Below are 20,556 nucleotides of genomic sequence, written 5' to 3' on the forward strand. Positions count from 1 at the left end.
GATTTGGGAATTAGATTAAAAATTTCAATTTACTTTGAGTTAATCTCTGAATATAAAGGTGTAAACATGGAAAAGCTATGAGTATTTCTCTTTGCCCTATGAACCAGTGTGGGGCAAGAAAGCCAGTCTGTAGAGAGGAAGTGGGTGCAAACACCCAGAGAAGAGCAGAAAGAAGGCATGCGGGAACTTGGCCCAGGAGCCTGATGGCTTCTTGATTGTGATTCTAGGCCTGTCCTGAGGCCTGGCTAAATTCAGTCCTTTGAATTCCATCAAGCACTTCTATATGTTAGGATAAATTTCATCATTCTAATAAAATAACTGACAGGAGTAGAAGTTTTTGTCCCTCTTTCACATGTGAAGAAAACTGAGGTTCAGGGAAGCCAATCTTATTGCAAGTGTTGATGGCAGTATATCTGAACTCTTGGTCAGTACTTTAGCAACCCAAGTCAAATTAGAATCAAATACAAAGAGGGGCTTTTTGACTTACTACCTGGGCATTCATAGGTGTGACTCTGTCCTTAAGCATGACTAGAGTTAAGGATTTGACCAGAATCATTTGATCAAACTTTATTCTTTCTTGTCAGCTCTTGGCTCTGTTTGTTTCCATGTGGTTTTGTTCTCAGAAGAGTGATCTCTGTGTTTGGGGCAAGATGGCCATTGGCAGCCCAAAGCAGTAACTTGTGACACATGATCGAAAGTGCAGGAACCTCCATCTCCTAACATTCACAACATTGTCTGGAAAGAACTCTGATTGGCCATCCTGGGTCACATGCTGGAGTGTGACTGACAGGGCCACCTTGATTGACATCTTCCCCTGTATGGGAGAATTGGGTTCTGTTACCAAAACAGGGGAGAAGGGATGCTGAGCAGACCAAAGCAAGCTTATTCAACATTATTTGCCATTTTTCTCTTGAGTAGAAGTGACAGATGATGCTCATATGTGTGACAGACTACCATATGCAATTTTTCTTTTCCAGCTGTTAGTCACTTCCTCTCCCTCCCACTCAAGAAAGTCAATCTGGATACAGATGATTGGGCATGAGCTTATTATTCAGATAACCTTAAATCTACTCTAACTAATTAGAAAAGACAGACCTTAAAAAAAAAAAAAAAGAAAAGACAGACCTTTGCAAATGTGAGTACTTCTAGAATTAGCAGTAACAAGTGTGACACATTTCACAATTGCTTGGGGTAAAAATGCTGGGGTGAAAACTCCTGCTCTTGGATAGATGTTTTGAGGGTAATTGTATCAACACCTATTTTTGATACAAGCTTGCCTATTCAAAGCACATTTGTGTGTCTCCCAACAGCCAGGCCCTGTTAAAGGCACTGGGATTCTAGCTATGAACAAGACAGAAAAAGTCCCTGTCTTACATGAAGCTTAACTTTCTAATGGGGAAGATGGACATAAATTTATGAACAAATAAAGAGCGCAGGTATTGAGTACAAAAAAGGAAATACAGCAGGGTTTTGGGCCTGGTGTTATACAGAATGGTAATGTGTGGCTATTTAAAGTTAAATTAAATTTTTTTTATTAAAATGAAATCAAATAAAAAAGTTAGTTCTTAAGTCCTACTGCTGACATTTCATGTGCTCAATAACCATAAGTGGCTGGTGGCTACTACATTAGAGAGTGTAAACATAGAAGATGACTCATTGCACAAAGTTCTGTTGCACTGGGCTTGACAGTAATTGGGAAAGATGTAGCTAGGGGTGTTTAGGGCAGGCCTTGTGGTAAAGCTGGCATTTATGCTTGGACCTGAAGCCACCAATGCAAAGGTCTCAAGGGAAAAACATTGTGGGCGGAATGAACAATAAATACAGAGACCTTGAGATGGAAATAACCTTGGTCTTTGTGAAGATCCAGAGATGGCAGTGTGTCTGATTGAGTTGGAGAAGCAGGAAAGAACTAGATCAAGCATAGCCTTGGGTTTTATTCTGTGCCAGTGGGAAGCCATTGCTTAAGCAGAGTAATGACAGCTTTATTTAATTTCTAAATAAACATTTTGGTTGTTGGTGGGTAGGTTGAGTGGCAAGGCTAGAAGAAGCACATAGAAGGCCTTCAGAAATCATTTGATGAATGAAAAAAAATGATAGAAGGCCCAGCCAGGACAAGGTGTCCATATGTTTGGGAACCACAGAGAGGTCCCCAGATGCCTTGAGAGGCTCCCTATCCTAGTGTTGTACTGAGCAGTCAGCCAGATAACCCACAGAGGAGCCTGGGCCCACAGACCTTTCTCTCTAGGCCAGACCTTGGCTCACTGTTGGCTGCTCAGCCCATCTAGTTCCTGCGATGTCTTGGGGACCAGTGCCAGGCTCTGCTATGGTGAGATATTCATCCTTTCATTTTCCTTCATTAATCTTTACTGAGTACCTGTTGTGTGCCAGGTATTATAAAAGGTGCTGGGATTACAGTGGCACAAGAAGAAACAGCTGTGGTCCCTGCAAACATAATATGTCACACTGTAGAGTAGAGACTGTATCAACCAAATAATCACTCAGATAAATGTGATGACCCTCACAGTAAGTGCTCTTTAACAGGGTCCCATGAGACTTCAAGAGTGCCTGATAGGGCTGTCCCCAGTCGGAAAGGTCAGAGGCGGCTGCCCTGAGGATGTGATAATTGGGTGGAATGAGGATTCTGTAGGTGACAGCTGAAGAAAATATTCTGGTCAGAGGGAACAGCATGGGTAGAGGCACGTGGACTGAGAATCATAGAGCAATGGAGGGACTAATAGAGACTGTCTGGGTGGAGGGAACAGAGATGAGGTGGTCCTATGTTGAGGTGGATGGGCGAAGTAGATACTGAAGAAGACCTCTCTGGTGAGTAGGAGATGATGGTGTTCTCACTTGTCTTTTCCCTCTGCTGTCTGTCTGCCAGCCAGTTTTACCTCAGTAGTGACAATTACTATTTGTCAAAACCTTGTTAGAGCCATATGAAATTACAAATATACAACAATTTTTGACCTACAAAATGGGCAACTTTGTACAATTCAACCTAATACTGTTGAGTCAGGCACTGAACTGGGTGCTTTTTTTTCCCCAACCTTTTATGTATTCCTCATGATGATTTCACTATTATGAGGGTGGTTGTGATCCTATTTTATGGATGAAGTAACTGAGAGATTAAGGTTAAGCAGCAGAGCTGGGATTTGAACCCAGCATGCTGGAATTAAATTCTCCACTCCAAGGCCCTTAAAATGAAATGCCAGTAGCCAGCCAAACCTGTAGGGAGCTGCCAGCCAAGGCCTGCATACGTAGCTTGTTAAGTAGGACTTTAATACTTGTTTTTGAATATTCTCAGAGGCCAGAGATTCAAAATGGCTCGGAGAGGGATATTCATTGTCTGGTTTTTTAAAGGAACTGTGATACTTGGGGAATTATAAATGAGTTAATATAACATTAATACCTAGAAATATTCTGGAACAGATCATTAAAAAATCAATTTTCACATATGAGGAGAAAATGAGATTACTAAGTAGTAACCAGACAGCACTAGATGTTTAGAGAGGGGCATGGATGAGTAGCAATATATATCACTTCCCCACAGGATACACGTGCACTGGGGCTTTGGTATTCGCTTGGCTCATTTGGAACTAATATTGCTACTAATTTTTATTTTTTAATCTAAGTTGTAAAAATCTGGCCATCATCCCAGAGTAGGGAAGGGGAAGATGCTAAAGACAAGAGGAAAGAACCAAAACATATTAAGAGCCTGCTCTGGGCTCTGTGTGCATTGCTTTTGTACATTTATTCCATTCAGGCCTCAGACCTAAAGAGGTAGGTGTCTCCATTTCCTTTTCACAGTTAAAGAAACTGAGTCACAGAGATGTGAGGGTGCCTTAGGAAGCAAGTAGTTTCTACCCTGTGCATTGAACTCAAAAGCCCCTCCTCCTCTTTGCTATACTGGCTAGTTTCTTGCTTAATGAATGGACCCTGTGCAGGGTGATATTCAGGCAGAGGGAGGGGAATCAGGAGGCCCAAAGATTCCTCCCCTGGCTTGGAACTAACTTCTGGGCAGGGAGTGGGAAGGCTCTTCCCAGCTGGTGGTGAAACATGAAAATGTCTCCCTAAGTGGTACAGACAAGGAGTGATGTATCCATTCATTCATCTACATTTGACTAAGGACTTCCAGGCAAAGTGCTTGGTGCCAGGTACTTGGAGATGAGAAAGGTAAGGTGTCTCTGGGAAGGACAAATGCTCCTGAAATCCACGGATGCAAGGCTGCCTGCTTGTCTTAGGTGGCTCACCATCCAAAACAAACCCTCTAAGAATTCCCAGGGGGAGCAAATATCATGACAGAAAGGGCCAAAGAACCCCCTGATTTCATAAGAGGAGAGGAGATCAGAGGCACCAGTGTAACAGGGAAGGAGAAAGGCTTCAGGGGAATGGGAGGGCCCTGGGCCTTGTAGCTGGGATTGAGCCCTTAACCACGGCTGCCCTTTATTGAGTTCTTACCTGTGCCGGACCTTGTGAGGGGAGTTTAATATGCAGCTGGTGAAGAGTTCATAGTTGCTTCACTTTATAGGTAAGGAAATTGAGGCACATAAAGGTCAGGGAGAGAAAGATGAGTGATGATTGGGCCGACAGGACTGGATTGGTAGAGACTGAAGCCAGTAATAGGGCCAGGTGGGGATGTACAAGGACAAGGACTCACACACAGTATAGGCATGCGCCCATGTGGGGCCTTAGGTGCTGAGGGCAAGTCTTCCTGAGAAGTTCCTGGGGGTCCTTCACCATCAGGATGTGATGAGTGTACTAGTTAGTTCTCAATGCTTGCAAGTAACAGAAACCCACCGAAGTTAGCTTAGGCCAACAGCAGAGTGTATTATAAAAACTGAGGGAGTGACCTCCTCAGGCAGTCCTAGGGCACTGGTCCAGCCTGCCTTGAAGGGTTGGAGACTGGGACAAAGTGGAAACAAGCTTGTTGTTCAAATAGTAGCAAGAGGGCAGTAAGTCTAGAGTTGGGTGAGAGGCTGGTCAGTGGAGGAGAGCAGCTGGGCAAGGTGGGCCATAGCCAGACCACAGAGCTTTTCAAAGCCTAGGGAAAAGCTTATTTTGTGGGTGGCAGGAAACCACTGGAGAATGACACAGTCCCACTCATGTTTCTAAACCATCACTTTGGATGCTGCCTGGATGGATAGCAGGGGATTAGAAGCAGGAGCTCAACTGGTAGGTGACAGTCCATTGAGATGGGTTAGTCCTGTGATGGTCAGTTTTATTTGTCAGCGTGACTAGGGTATGGTGCCCAGTTGTTTGTTTGGTCAAACACCAGTTTCTATGATGCCAAGAAGTTACCTTTTTAGATGTGATTAATACTTGAAAGCAATAGACTTTTAGTAAAGCAGATCATCCTCTGTAATGAGGGGGTGCCTCATCCAATCAGCTGAAGGCCTTAAGAGCAGAGACAAATTCCCTGAGGAAGAAGCAATTCTGTCTTGAGACTGCAGCATGAAAAACCTTTCTGAGTTTCCAGCCTGCCTGGCCTTCCCCACAGAATTTGGACTCAAGACTGCAATGTCAACTCTTACCTGAATTTTCAACCTGTCAGCTTACCCTACAGATTTTGGGTTTCCCAGTCCTCACAATCAAATGAGCCAATTCCTTTAATCAATAATCAGTAACCACCCCCCCATATCTTTCTTCCCCTCTTTCTCTTTCTCCCTTCCTCCCCATTCTGCTTCTCTGGAGAACCTCACCAATCCAGTTGCTTACTGAGTGGGTGCTGGCTTTGCTGACCTTGTGTTCTGGGTCCAAACCATGGGCTGAATTTTCCAAGTTGCAGTTGTTCTTGGGTTCCTTAGTGAGTAGGTGAGCAGAGAAGCACAGGCCCAACTCCTTGGGGAGTTCACAGTTGGTTGGTTCCACAGCACACACACATAGGAAACAATTAGAGAACTTTACAGGCAGGATTTCATTAAAGCCAAAATGTTTGGAGCAGATACTTCCCGCCCATGAAGCAGTCCCTCCCTGGTGGGGCCTTGCAGTTCTGTTATGCAGCTTACCCAGCAGGAAGGGGAAGTGGAAATCACCCTTGGAAACAGTGCGTCTTGGCCTGGGCTGTACATTGGAATCACTTGGGAGGGGAGAGGCTGAAAAAATACCGCTTTGGGATTTGGATTTAATTGTTCTGAGGTTTGGCTTGGGCATCTGGATGTTGAAAAGCTCTGCAGCCTGAGTTAAGAAGCACTGCCTTACGACATTGTGATTTATGAGATTAGGTGCCTCTCACCTGGGAAGAGTTAAAGAGGGAACTAGGGCAGGCCATTTCTTGCCAGCTGCCATTTTTTTGTAAATAAAGTTTTATTAGAAGACAGCCACACCCATTTGTTTATGTATTGGCTAGTTTTGCTAAAACAACAGAATTAAATGTTGTGGCAGAAAACTGCCTGGCCTGCAAAACCTAAAATATGTACTGTCTGGCTCTTTACAGAAACAGTTTGCCAACAGCTAAACCAGGGAGTGATGAGTTCTCAAGGATGTGGATGGTGTAGGAGAGGCTGGGCCACCATTAAAAGGGGAACGTACATTTATTCTTTGGATTGAGATACTGCCTGAGAAGCCGTCTTAACACATATTTATAGGCAGTCACCACCAACCAATTGGAGAGGGCACACAGACTGCAGCCTTTTTGCTATTTAGGGATATTTTCTGTTGAATCTGAAGCTTGACTCTATGTGGTAACAGGAGTCTAGCTCAATCAATGAGAAGACCTGAACTGTTGGATTCTACACTTAGTGGAGGGGTGGAAGAATGAATTCTTTTCCCTGGTGGCACCTCTATCAGAACTGAACACTGACATGTTCTGTGACAGTGGCATTGAAGACTCCACTAGCAGGGGGATGCCCAGGTAGCCCTTTGGGAAGCTGCAAGGTCATGGAGGTATCACATAGCTCCTGCTTTGTATCCTTCATCTTAAGATGATTAGCACAGACCAGCAAGTCCAGCCATTTCTGGAGTCAACCTTTACCCCATTACTCTGGACACACAGTCTTCTGTCTGAATTGCTGAGAGAGGCCATGCAGCAATATGGCCTCAGTCTCCTACAGCTTCCCTTCCCCAGGCCGTAGGAGATACTGCCTACAACATGATCTTCATAACCTGCTGAGAGTGTTCCCTGCTGCCACATGGCCTTGAAGAGTTGACTATGAAGACTGCATCTGGTGGAATGCAGCTCTGGTGAGAGACCTGGGTAACCACATGGATTCAGATGTTGGTCATATGATCAGTTAGTCGACCAGCAAGTGCTAGGGGCTGAGAAAAGATGGACATAATTCCTGCAGTTGTGGAACTAGTCTCATGGGGTAGTTGCATTAGTAAAACAATCACATGAGCACTTGTCAAGTAGCCCCCATGGTAGATTCTGAAAAGGAAACTATTCTGTCAGCTATATTTGAGCAATACTGTGTATAACACCCCTCCCGCGAGATAGTCAAAGTGCATGATATCCCACTGATCTCTTGTTCTACTTTAATGCCAGTACCACACCATTTTGATTAAGTTTGGAGTAAGACTTAAGATCAGGAAATGTGAGCTGTTGGACTTTTTTCTTCTTTTTCAAAATTTTTTTCGATATTGTAGATCTTTTTCATTTCTGTATAAAATTTAAAATTAACCCTGCAGTTCCTACAAATAGGCTGTGGAGGTTTTGATTGAGATTTCATTGAAGTTTTAGATCACTTGGGAAGAATTAACATATTAATACTGAGTTTTCCAATCCTTAAGGAAGGTATTTCTATTTACTTAAGGCTTTAATTTCTCATAGCAATATTTTGTAGTTTTTAGCATACAAGTATTGCACATGTTTTTAAAAATTTATACCTAAGTATTTCAGGCTTTGTATGCTGTTGCAAATGCTATTATTCTTCCAATTGTTCTGTTAGTACATTGAAATATAATTGATTTCTGTATATTGATCTTGTATCCTATGACCTTGCTGAACTCATTAGTTATAGTAGATTATGTGGATTCTTTAGGGTTTTCCACATAGAAAATCATGTTGTCTGCAAATAAGTTGTTTTTTCATTCAATTTATTTAAAAATTTTTCTTGAGACTTATTCTTTGACCCATGTGTTAGTTAGAAATATATTGTTTAATCTCCAAATATTTTGGGATTTGTCCAGTTACCTTTCTGTTATTGATTTCTAGTTTAATTCCATTGTGGTCTGAGAGCATATTTTATGTGATTTCTATTTTTTGAAAATTTGTTAAAGTGTTTTTTATGGCCCAGAATGTGGCCTGTCTTAGTGATTGTTCCATGTGAACTTGAGAAAAATGTATATTCTGCTGTTGTTGGGTGAAGTAATCTATTGTCAGATCCAGTTGATGTGCTGTTCAGTTCAAACTATATATCCTTACCAGTTTTCTGTCCGATGAATTTGTTGATTACTGATAAAGGGGTAGTGAAGTCTTCAACTATAATAGTGTATTATCTATTTCTCCTTGTAGTTCTATCAGCTCTTCCATCACATACTTTAATATTCTGTTGTTAGTTGCATTTACATTAAAAATTGCTGTGTCTTCTTAGAGAACTGACTCCTTTATCATTATGTGATGTCAGTCTTTTTCCCTGATAATTTTCCTTGCTCTGAAGTCTGCTTTGCTGAAATTAATATGGCTACTCTGGCTCTTTTTGATTAATTTAGCATGATATATCTTTCTCTTTCCCTTTACTTTTTTGTTTGTTTTTCGTGTGTGTGTGTGTGTGTGTGTATAAAATCCCTTTACTTTTAATTGATCTTTTTTTTGTACTTAAGGTGGGTTTCTTGTATACAACACATAGTTGGTTCTTGTTTTTGTATCCACTATGACAGTCTATCTTTTAATGTATTTAGGCCATTCATATTTAAAATGATCATTGATACAGTTAGATTAGTATGTACCATGTTTGTAACTATTTTCTATTCATTGCCCTTGTTCTTTGTTTCTTTTTTCTTTGTTTTTCTTCAGTTTTCTACTCTTTTTCTGCCTTCTCTTGTTTTAATTGAGCATATTATATGACAGTATTTTCTCCTTTCTTAGCATGTATTTATACTTCTTTTTAAAATTGTTTTATTGTGTATTTTATAGTTTGCAATATACATTTATAAGTAATTCAAGTCCACTTTTGAATAACCTTGTACCACTTCATGGATAGTACAGATACCTTATAACAGAGTATTCACAATCCCTCCTTTTGTCCCTTATAACACTGCGGTCATTCATTTCATTTATCCATAAACTGTAATCATCCAGCAATTTGTTGCTATAATTTTTTTGATCAAACTATTATCTGTCAGGTCAGTAAATAATAAGAAAATGAAATATTTTATTTTATCTTCAGTTATACCTGCTTTCCTTATCAAGATCAGTTTCTGACCTATATGCTTTTCCTTCTCTTTAAAGAACTGTCAACTTTTTTTTTTTTGCAAGGCAAATTCCTTTAATTTTGTTTGTCTTGAAAGGAGTTTATTTTTCTTTACTTATGCAGAATAATTTTGCTAGGTACAGAATTCTAGGTTTGTGTGCCTTTTCTTTGAACATGAAGTATTTCATGTCATTGTCTTCTTGCTTGCATGGTTTCTGAACAGAAGTTTGATATAATTCTTGTCCTTGTCCCTCTGTAGGTAAGGGTATTTTCCCTTTTTGGTTTCCTTCAGGATTTTTTTTTTGTCTTTGATTTCTTGCAGTTTGAATATGACATGCCTAGTGTGTGTGTGTGTGTGTGTGTGTGTGTGTGTGTGTGTGTGTGTGTGTGTCTGTTTAATATTCATGTGCTTAGTGTTCTCTGAGCTTCTTGGATCTGTGGTTTGTTGTTTGTCATTAATTTTGGAAAATTCTCAGCTATTTTTACTTCAAATATTTCTTCTGTTCCTTTTTATCTTTATTCTGCTCTGGTGTTCTTGTTATACATCTTTACACTTTTTGTAATTGTCCGACGGTTTTTGAATATTCTGTCCCCCTACCCCTTTTTTTATTTGCTTTTCAGTTTGGGGAGTTTCTGCTGACATCTTCTGGCTCACAGGTTATTTCCTCAGTTATGTCCAGTCTGCTGAAGAGTCATCAAAGACATTCTTCATTTCTGTCATTGTGTTTTTGATATCTAGCATTTCCTTTTAATTCTTAGAATATTTGTCTCTGTGCTTATCTGTCTGTTCTTACCCATTTTCTGCTTTCTCTGTTAGTGCCCTTGGTATATTAATTACAGTTGTTTTAAATTCCTGATCTGATAATTCCAACCACACCTGCCAACTGCCATCTTGTGATTCCATTGCAGAGCAGATAAGAGCGCAGACTCTGGAAATAGACAGCTGTGTTTAAATTCTGGTTCTGCTTATCAGTGATGGAATCTTTGACAGCATGCATAAATTATCTCTGCTTCAGTCTTCTCATTTGTGAAGTGAGAATACTCATAAAACCTACTATATAGAGTTTTAGGAGAATTGAGTAAGTTACCACATGAAAAGCACTTAGAACAAGAATGACTGTCTGACGCATTATATATTTACTTGTTATTTTAGTTGATTTCCAATCTCCTTCTACTTAAATGTGGCTGCGTAAGGGCAGGGTCTGTCTTCAAACTTTAAAGAATTAAAATGTTTCTTGGACAGTTTTCTCTATATTCATGTAAGGAAATGCTACATGGCTTCTTAAATTTGTTTCCCAAGACTGCTTAATGACCTTGGGAATATTTATATAGAGCTATCACACCTGTGCAAAAGCAGCTGTAGACGGTGTGAAAGAAAGAGCATACGTGGCTTGAACAGGATTCACAAGTGTAGGGAAAGGCCCGTGGCCATACCCGGGTCTGTCTGAGTTCACAGCCTTCTTCCCTAAGCCATCTGTAATGTTTTTTGACTTTCTCTTTCAGTATGAATACTTCAATGCCGTGCTGATAAATGAAAGGGACAAAGATGGGAATTTTTTGGAGCTGGGGAAGGAATTCATCTTAGCCCCAAATGATCATTTTAATAATCTGCCTGTGAACATCAGTCTGAGTGACGTCCAGGTGCCAACGAACATGTACAATAAAGGTAAGACTCACTGCTGCTGCTTCTTTTAAAGGGTGAAGAGGCTGGGATGTGAGGGGCAGGGCTGGCTGGTTTGGGATATTATGCTTTTCTTGAAAAACACAATTACAAGCAGGGTGTGTCAAGTACCAGCTGAATAGGTGAAGTTTGTGCCCATTCTGCCTGGAAACTCTGGACATGATTTCCCGGCTGGAGTTTGCATCAGACCTGCTAACGTGTAGTCCAGGTGTCGGAAAATTTTCTGTAAAAGGCCAGATAGTAAATATTTTAGGCTTTGTGGGCCATACAGTCTCTGTTGCAACTACTCAGCTTGGCTGTTCTGGCACAAAAATGACCATAAATAGCACATAAATCAACAGATAATATGTAAATTGACTGTGTTCCAAGAAAACATTTTATCTACAAAAGCGGATAGTGGCTTTGGACTTACAGGTTCTAGTTTACTGGTCCTCCTCTCTTCTTCCTTCATTCCTTGTAATGGTATTTGAGGTTTCTGGAGTTTGAGGTTTGTGGTCTTAGAGTGCAAAGCAGCGTGGACTTTAATGGGGTTCCCTGTTTTCAGGCTGTCATTGTTATTATCAGGAAATAGCGTGAATATAAATTGCATCTCTGAATTGTTCTAGGTCATTGTTTAAAGAGCTTGGTCAGTGATTAAAGAACTTTCAACTCACCATTTCTGAAATGTTCTTCTCATGTTTGTCCTTTGTGGCTGGATACCTCTCTCTCTCTCTTAGAGAAAGTGATATCAGACTGAGTCACCCCTAGCAGGCTCTGGATTGGACTGTATCCTGTGACCTACTCTTCTCCTTGGACTCTTTCTCAGGGAGCAACTTCCTAAGAGCCCAAGATTTAGAGGGCTGAGCTCAGCTTTGTCCAGTGGGACAGAGGGATCCTATAGGCTGAAGAAACCCGCTTTTGTGCAGTGTGGCTGCAAGAAAGCCATCCTGTCAGCATTAAATACATTCTCAATTGAAGATGAAAAGTTAAGATTTTTATAGAACAATTCCAAGACATAAAACATTTCAGAATGATCTTTTAAAATATGGCAGCTGCTTCAAAGTTGCTTGAAACATTAGCATCATTATACAGATTTAATTGCACTTTGAGCTGTAAAGGTGTAATTGTACCTTTTTATGGTGGCAGCACATAGAGGGGACCAGCGCTGCCATTGATCACACAAGGCTGCGAGGCTTGCTAAGCAGAATCCTCAGTCAGACTGCTTGAACCATGGAGGTAGACGATTTTATTTAAAGTCATCCTCAGCAGTCCTCGTGGGGTCTGTCTACTACCCCTGCTCAGACTCGGTGACCCAGCCAAGCTCTGGGTTGTGGACTAAGGTCCCCTAGGCAGTGAGTAGCTGCCCAGGGAACAGAAGAGGTAACTGCAGGAAAATTCTTGTCTTCATTCTACCTAATTCAAACCAGCCCCAAACAGTCTTTTTTCTTTTCAAGCTGCAAAAATGTATTTCATGTATAGAGAGCCCTCCAGCCCAGATCTAGTTATTGATGACATGTACTGAAAACACATGCTCAGAGCTTGGTCACTGGCTGAGACATTTCTGAGTTATAAATCTTGCCCCCAACAAAGGAAACCAATACAGGGCCATGCTCTGTATGGAGTAGCTTGGATCCCCATGGGCACTTAGCAGGGTGACTTGATACTGGCTTAGGAGCTGCTGTGTGCTGTGCTTTTTGGCATAATTTCTAGGCATAGATGAAACTGGCTGATAAAATCTACCTGTTTTCTGCAGTCTGCTTTCTTTCTGCATCCTAGGCTGGGCCCTGCAACCAGGCAGTTCAGCCAGATCAGTGCTCACTTCTGTTTGAGGAGCCTTTTGCCAAGGCATTGACAGAGACTGCAGGTTCAGAGTTGGTGACATGTGGGCAGGTTGACCTACTGGCCACAAGAATTCAAAGAGCCATATTCCTAGAATCTTTAGAAGTGTGTCTTAGAGTCCTCATGGTGCCTGATGCAGCAGCTTCTTCTCAAAACCCCTTCAACGGATGTTTGCTGATTTGCTGCTCTGGCATTCTCTAGCCTATGAGTCTTACTGTCTGTTGAGACCTCTTTGGAGATTAGCTGCCCATGCCTTTGGAGCTGTGAACAACTCCATTTCCGCTACGAGTGAAGTGTGGGGCAGGATGCCTTTGTGGGAACTTCAGATGGTCTGACAGTGGATTCAGATAAAGCTGAACCCTTTTAAGTGTTTTCTAAAGTGGCGTAAAATTTACACACATACCTATAGGTACATATGCCCATACACACCTACACACAATTATATACATGTATGTACTTGTGTGTGTTTATATGGGTATGTGTGTGTTTGTATATGTGCGTGTGAAAGAAACATGCTCTGTTCTCAACCTACCCCTTCATCCCTACCTTTCACCTTTGTCTACCCAGATAAGACTCCTTCTGTTCACTGAGTATGCCTCTCTCTTTCCTCCATTATATCTTGTTTCACTCCAGTTCTGTTATCCCTGCTTCCCCCATTCCTGCTTATCCAAATACTCATTCTTAAAAACCAGCTCAGTTCAACCTCTTTAATTCCTTTATTCTTGTTTTGTAAGTGACTTTGGTTTATTCCTTTGCCCTAGCATCCCTTTGTTCCAGAATCACTTTGTTCTGGAAGTGCATCGCATGCATTCTTTTCTTTCTCCAATTGGAGTTCTCTGAGGGCAGAGGCCCTGCTGATTCAGCCTGCTTGGTGCCCTCCTTTGCTCTGTGTTTTCCACAGATGGAGGATGAGGTAGGGGACACCACCTGTGCTGTGAGAAGTCAACCAGGCTGTCATGTACCCATGGCGTTTGCAAGCAACAGAGACATACACTGGCTGATTTAAATGGAAAAGATACTTTTTGAAAGGACATTTGGTGACTCACAGACTCTTCAAGAAAGCTAGAGAATAAGGCTTAGAAAATGGTGGTGAGAGGAGGGCAGCCAGGGGCCAGAGCCAGCCTGGTAAGGATCTCCTGCCACCATGGCTGTCCCCAGCCATGCATCTGTGACTGTGCAAAATTGCTGTGCCTATCTTCCTCATTCATAAACTGGAGGTGATAATCCCAATGGTCTGCCGCAGGGGGTTGTAGTGAAGATTAAATATGTAGAAGTCCACCCAGTTCATGAGCTGGGGCAACCTTCTCTTTTCCTCTAATCTTCAGCATCCTTAGCTGTAAAATGGGTATAATAGCAGTACTGACCTTACGGGATTACCATGAGCACTGTGAGGATAATGCTTGTGTGGGTTGGGATGCAGTGGCTAGCCCACTGACCTTGTCTCTTGTCACCTGCTGAAGGGGATCCACTCAGATAGCACAGGCGGCCTATCAGAGTCTGGTACTTGATGAAGGCCAATGCATTCTGCTGTGATTATGACCATATTAGGTTGTTCCATTCTTATAGGAGATTATGGTTAAGGCAGGAAGAACTTGAACTCAGAGGGAATAACAGTAGGTCACAGATTCCTCAGCTGGTCGAAGCAGGATTAGAACCTAGCAGTTTCATTAATTGTGTCCTTTCTGGGCCACACGCCACCTCAGTTCCTGGGCTGCTTGTCTGTAAGCCATTTTTCTCAAGGATGTCTATGAAGGAAAAGATAGTAATTAGCCTCCCAAACGTTTTTGTTTTAAAGTGTTCGAAACACAAGGACTGGAAATTGGCAGAGCTTGACCTCAGGCTTCTGCTTCTATCTTGTCATGTGGCTGCTGAAGAACACAGATTGGGCAGTTTCTGAGAGTCTGTGTTGTTTTGGGGTTTTGGCTACTAATCAGTTTTTCTCCTTTTTCCTCTTCCCATTGTGTTCCATCGACCTCCTCCTCCTTATCACTATGTGGTAACCATGATGCTGTTGAGGTAGAGGAAAGACAGATGATAAAAGTGGAAGAAAAAAATGCTGCTTTATAACTTGTGCCCATAGATAACATTAAACACCAATGATTCTATAATCTGGCTGTGGGGATGGAGATGCTAGAAATAAGGGGGTCTCGATTCCCCTTTCTCCACTGGTGATGGAAGGCCTAGGAGAGGGGCACTGCCTAACAGAGTTGGGGGTGGGGTATGAATGGCAGGACACACCAAGGCCACCCTTTCATCATCTAGATGTTCCAGCAGGGTGCCGAGTCCCAGCAGGTGTCCCAGTCAGGCCAGCCTGGGTTTCAAGCTCTCCAGCGGCAGAGGGACAGTGCCTGAAAATGGAACAGGTCCAGAAAAGGAGACCCATAACCACCACTGCGGAGCCCTAGGAACCAACCTGTCTGTTACAATCCAGTAATTTCTTCTGAAAAGCCCAGGGGAAGGCGAAGGTCTGGCCTAGTGGACTTGGGGCCCTGAACAGCCATGAGGATGGGCAGGATTGCTGTGTTTGGATTTGTCAGATGTCTCAACCTATTTTTGAAATGTTGGGTTTGATAAAATGCAAAATGCATTTTGCCAAGCACTTTTCCCCTTAATTACATGTGTATATTTTAAGGGAAATTTAATCCATATGTTTCTGACTCGTTTACACGGAAATCATTAAGATGCTGTTTTCTAGGAGCCATTTGATGTGCAGGAAGGCTCTTGAACCTTTTAAAAAGCTTTATTTAAAACTTCTTTCTTTCTTTCTTTCTTTCTTTCTTTTTCTTTCTTTCTTTCTTTCTTTCTTTCTTTCTTTCTTTCTTTCTTTCTTTCTTTCTTTCTTTCTCTTTCTTTTTCTCTCTCTCTTTCTTTCTCTTTCTCCCTTTCTCTCTTTCTTTCTCTCTTTCTTCCTTCCTTTCTTCCTTTCTCTTTCTTTCTTTCTCTTTCTTTCTTTCTTTCTTTCTCTCTTTCTTTCTTTCTTTTCTTTCTTTCTTTCTCTTCCTTCCTTCCTTTCTCTTTCTTTCTTTTCTTTTCTTTCTTTCTTTCTTTCTTTCTTTCTTTCTTTCTTTCTTTCTTTCTTTCTTTCTTTCTTTCTTTTTCTTTCTTTCTTTTCTTCCTTCCTTCCTTCCTTTCTTTCTTTCTTTCTTTCTTCCTTTCTTCCTTTCTTTCTCTTTCTTTCTTTCCTTTGCTTGATATATGTGAAAAGAGAGAGAAGGAGGAATTGACTCCAGGATGTTAAAAACAAATATGCACTCTAAGTGGTTTTTTTCCCTTGGAATTCTGAGCTGAAGCATTTGGAGTAGGCTTGACTCTTGCTTTCACATCTGTTTCGTGCACTAACTGATGTGATGGTGCTGTGGCCGTAAGTTGAAATTGGAAGTCAGTATCAGGGGATCAGGCCTGCATACCTACTTTAGTTCTAGAGAAGGACATTCAGGACCCTCCCCACCCTGTGACCCTTTGGCACCTGGGGACCCTCCAAGGTTCCCAACCCTGTTCCATCAGTGAGAGCACAACAGAGCGAGAGCGTTTGGCCAGATTCACACAAGATAGACGCTGAAGTGACTCCACAGTCATCATCCTAGAGTACTCATTGTTTTTCTCTTCTAATTTGTAATTATGTGTTTATGTTATAGAGTAACTGTCTTAAAATTCACAGTTTGAGTGGCTGAGTTCAAATTCCTTCACACTTCTGACTGTGTGTGTGTGCATGATACAAACATGGGTCTGCAGAGATGTGTCTGTGTGTACACACAGGTTTGGGTCTCTGTTTTCTCAGGAATGGTGTTAGTGGAAGGAGGATATCCTGGGCTCACTGTGGCCCCTCCCCTTGCTTAGGCTCATGTTTAACCCATATGTTGCATGTATTGAATGAATGAATGAATGAATTAATGAGCTGATTAGTTACTGAGAGCCATGCTCTGTACTGAGTCCCTTCCATGCATTATCTCACTTGCCACTGCCCGGTGTGTTGCAGGCAGCAGTAGGGACCACTGTGCTTCACAACCTGCTGTGAGAGAATTCCAAGGCAAAACCTCCCACATTCTGTTCTAGAATTGGGTCTGGCATGTTAAATAGGGTGAAATTCAAATGCATGGCTTTAGGTGCTAGTGAATGATTTTCTGAAAAGCAAGTGGGAAGCGAGTTTATACCTCCCACCTAAGGCTTTCTGAAACACTTTCCTGTCCCTCTGGTCCCCTTTCACCCAGATACTGACCCATGCAGTTTCCATCATCCCTGTCCTGGTCCATCTCCAGACTCTTTCTGGAGCCATTGGGAAGTCTCTGGAGTGTGGCAGACCTGGAATTGCAGTTCTGTGAGTGCCGGGTCTGTGGACTGGGGAAAAGCATTTCATGATCTGAGCCTCAGTCTCCCCATCTGTAAGGTGTGAAGGGTCATTTTGGGCATTAGAGTAGGTAAGGGTGCAGGCCTGGTGCAGTGCCTTGAAATGGGGACACTTGGTCAGTACATGTTGACTCCTCACACCAAACCATCTCCAGCTCCCTGCTCCCAGTGGGGCTTCCATGCGGCCCTGCCCAGCCCCAGCGCACACTCCCCTTCCTTTCAGCACTGTTTGTAGGATGAAGTGCAAATGTGCATAAATGGATGCCAGCTCCTACCCTCTTTTACTGGCCTCCACTTTTTGCCTCCTCCAGGTTCATGAGACTAGTCTACCCTTGGGCTCTACCCTCCCTCAAGCCTGCTCTCCTCATGCAGAGCCAGGCTCACCCTTTCCTGACAGCCCAACTTCCTGGTCTTGCCCACTGGGATCAGCCTTCCTTTCTAGAACAGTCACAGGTCCTTCTTTTATGTCCCCACAGTGTAGCGCTTTCTTTTTCATTGGGCTCTTTCCCCTTCAACTTGGAAGCAGGGACTGTGTTTTCTTCATCCCCTTTGGACTTAGAGCAGAAGGGCTGGAGTAGAAAAGATCTTCCACAAATGTTTGTTGAACCGAGTCCTGTGCTGTATCAGTACCTTAGTCCTATGCTACTAACTACTGTAGGTCATCACAAACCAATGGCTGTTTTTTTCTGCTTTTGGGTTGGTCAGTTCTGCTTCTATTTGAATTTGATTTGTGTGTGAGGACAGTAGTCTTAGATGTATATCTAATGAGATAATACTACTTTCTTTTAATGCTTTTGCATTTTTTAATCTCTCTTTTTTTCAGAATAGTGAAAATGAGAATACAGGCTTTCAGTTGGTAGGAGTTAGAGGATATCTAAAAAAAAAAAAAAGGGGGAGCTAGAGGATATCTAAAATGAGGGGCCAGAGGCAGTAAAGGACAGGACAGTGTACGAGCAGAAATGATTATTAACTGTTTTTTTTTTCACCTGATGTCTTGACATTTGTGGAATGTCACAGTAATATTAGAGAGTCAGAGTTTGTAGGTGATTTAAGTTTTTTAAATCACTCAAAGGGAATTCAGGGTCATTCCTATGCTAACATCACAGTTAGGCACTTACTTTCTGATCTGTATTTTGACTGGGAGGGAAAAGGAGGGCCATCTTAAGCACTTTGGAAATGACAGCAGTGAATGTTGCAGCCTGGGCTGTTGGTCAGATGTGTTCCGTGGGGAATATAGGTTAAGTACCACTGTTTTGGGACTGACTCAATCAGCCAGGCTATACCTCAGGCCCCCAGGAATGAGAAAGGGGCTGTTTTGCTGAGGAAATACAGGTGGGGCCTCCAGGATTTGGGGAGAGCTTGGGAGACAGTCCTGTAGTTGGCCCCGGGCTTCCTCAGCAGCCCTCCCTGGGATGTGCTGGGTTGGCCGGGGGCTCTTCCAGGGGCGTGTGGTCTGATTGCAAGTGTGACTTGTGCGTGTTGCCTCCATGGCTGACCCTTGCTGCCACCAGGGCTGAGGCTAGGCTGTTTACTCATTTGTAGAGTACTCATTATGATAGCACCTATCTCACAGGGAATGTGAGGAGTAAATGAAACAGCTCTGTGACTAGTGTGTGGAACCAGCTTACCATGAGTCACTTTTGTTAGTATTGTTGTAAGAATGATGATAGTGTAAAGTCTACAGTGGTCTGGCTTATGCCTGGCAGGATCTATGGCACTGAACAAGGTAACATTCTCTTTTCTCCTGCACCTTAGAAAGTTTTTTATCACTGGAGTTGTACATCAAGAAATTCAATGAACAGAAAACAGCGTGCAGCTAGAATTGCTTGAAACCCATGAGCATCCCTGATATTCACACCTACCCTCCCCTGCTCATCAAGCTTGGGTGGGGGTGGTGGGTTCTTTGTGTTCATGTCCTGATGCTTAGCTTCCAAGAACCTTGGTGCCGTGGCCAATTAAGAGCCTTGGCATCACTGTCAATTGAATGCTGTTGGTCTTCAAATAATGCTCTTTGCTTTTCTTTTGTCTGGAGCCCAGGGCTCTCAGGAGGGCCTCAGCTGTTTGGTGGGCCTCATCCCCGAGACAGCATGAAGGAAATCTTCCTTTTCACTTCTCACATGCACTCTTGCCTCTCTTCCCAGCTCCAGGCTAATGGAATCTTCTGTCCAGAACACACTCCCCATTGTCCTTGGAGGCGCTCACCTGTGCATTATTCCACTATCTCCATCCCTTGGGGGCTACTTCCTCTACATAATATTTGTATGGTGTTTATGATGTGCAGGCATAAGCATGATCTAATATAATACAGTTCTACCCACAACTCAATGAAAGAGAAACAACTGTTATTCCCACTTAATAGATGAGAAAACTGAGGCTTACAGACTTGCTTATCATGACTCAGGTAGTAAAATGGGCGAGTCAGCATGCAGCCCTGATGCTGACATCAGCAGTGCCAGGATATCCTACCTCTTTAGACCTGTCCTACCTGCCAGCATATCCACTGCCCTCTGGTTGTGCCCAAGTGTTCAGTTGGCTGTGTCTTACCTGTTTACATGCACAGTTCACATGTGAAGCAAATGAAAGGCTCTGTTTTTGTCAAATTGTGCTATTTTCTTCTCAGCATGTGAAAATCCATCATAAATGAAAACTCGTCTTATTTTACATAAACACTGAGTCTCTTCCCCTGATCAAAATAAATGTCACAGCAGAAAATCTTTTTAAAAATGTAAAGCAAATTCTGCTTCAGAATGTCTGTGCCAACAGCTCACACGTTGAAGATATTTCTGTCAGAGATGAGGTGGTTCCACATTTAATCCTGCAAACCTGCAGTACCAAAATGCATACGAGACAAATGAGTAAAGGAGGTAGTGATTCACCATGCAAAAAGGCTCTTTGCCTCACCAGAAAGTTCACTGCAGTGGGTTTAGGAGAAGTGAATCCTTCCCTGGTAGGGACTGGAGTGTCCTTTGCAGAGGCAGGTTCTGGGGACATTTACAGAGCACCTCTGGTGTGGCAGATGTTAGATATTAGCATGGGTTGGGGTGGTGATGAATGGGCAGACATGGCATGTTCTCATGGTGTTTTCAGGCCAGCAGGGAGGCAGATGGGAAGTAATCACACCACTGAGCATTTAATGCAACCAGAGAGACCGCGGTGGAGGAGAGGGCGAGAGGGCGAGAGGGCGAGAGGTCTGTGGCCCAGCAAGAGTGTGTCCCAGAGCATCTCAGCCTGGGCTGGGGTGAACCAGAGGTGAGGGACAGCCATCATCAGAGGACATCTTCCTGAGAAAGATGAGCTTAGCTGACGTCTAAAGGATGAGTAGGAAATAATTTAGCCAAGGGCTAGGGTAGGGTAGGAGGGTGGGGA

The 20,556-nt window shown here is 42.7% G+C and overlaps 1 protein-coding gene across 1 annotated transcript in view; it reads left to right on the plus strand.

Moving 5' to 3' along the window:
* Positions 1-20,556, plus strand: part of CACNA2D3 (calcium voltage-gated channel auxiliary subunit alpha2delta 3) — a 778,957-nt gene that overhangs the window by 303,123 nt on the left and 455,278 nt on the right. Inside the window, exon 5 of the mRNA XM_072941510.1 lies at positions 10,851-11,013. Within this exon, the coding sequence (XP_072797611.1) occupies positions 10,851-11,013 (163 nt within the window). The remainder of the gene's footprint in view (positions 1-10,850; positions 11,014-20,556) is intronic.

This window comes from Vicugna pacos, chromosome 17 (genome assembly GCF_048564905.1).
Source record: "Vicugna pacos chromosome 17, VicPac4, whole genome shotgun sequence".
In the NCBI taxonomy this organism is placed as follows: domain Eukaryota; kingdom Metazoa; phylum Chordata; class Mammalia; order Artiodactyla; family Camelidae; genus Vicugna; species Vicugna pacos.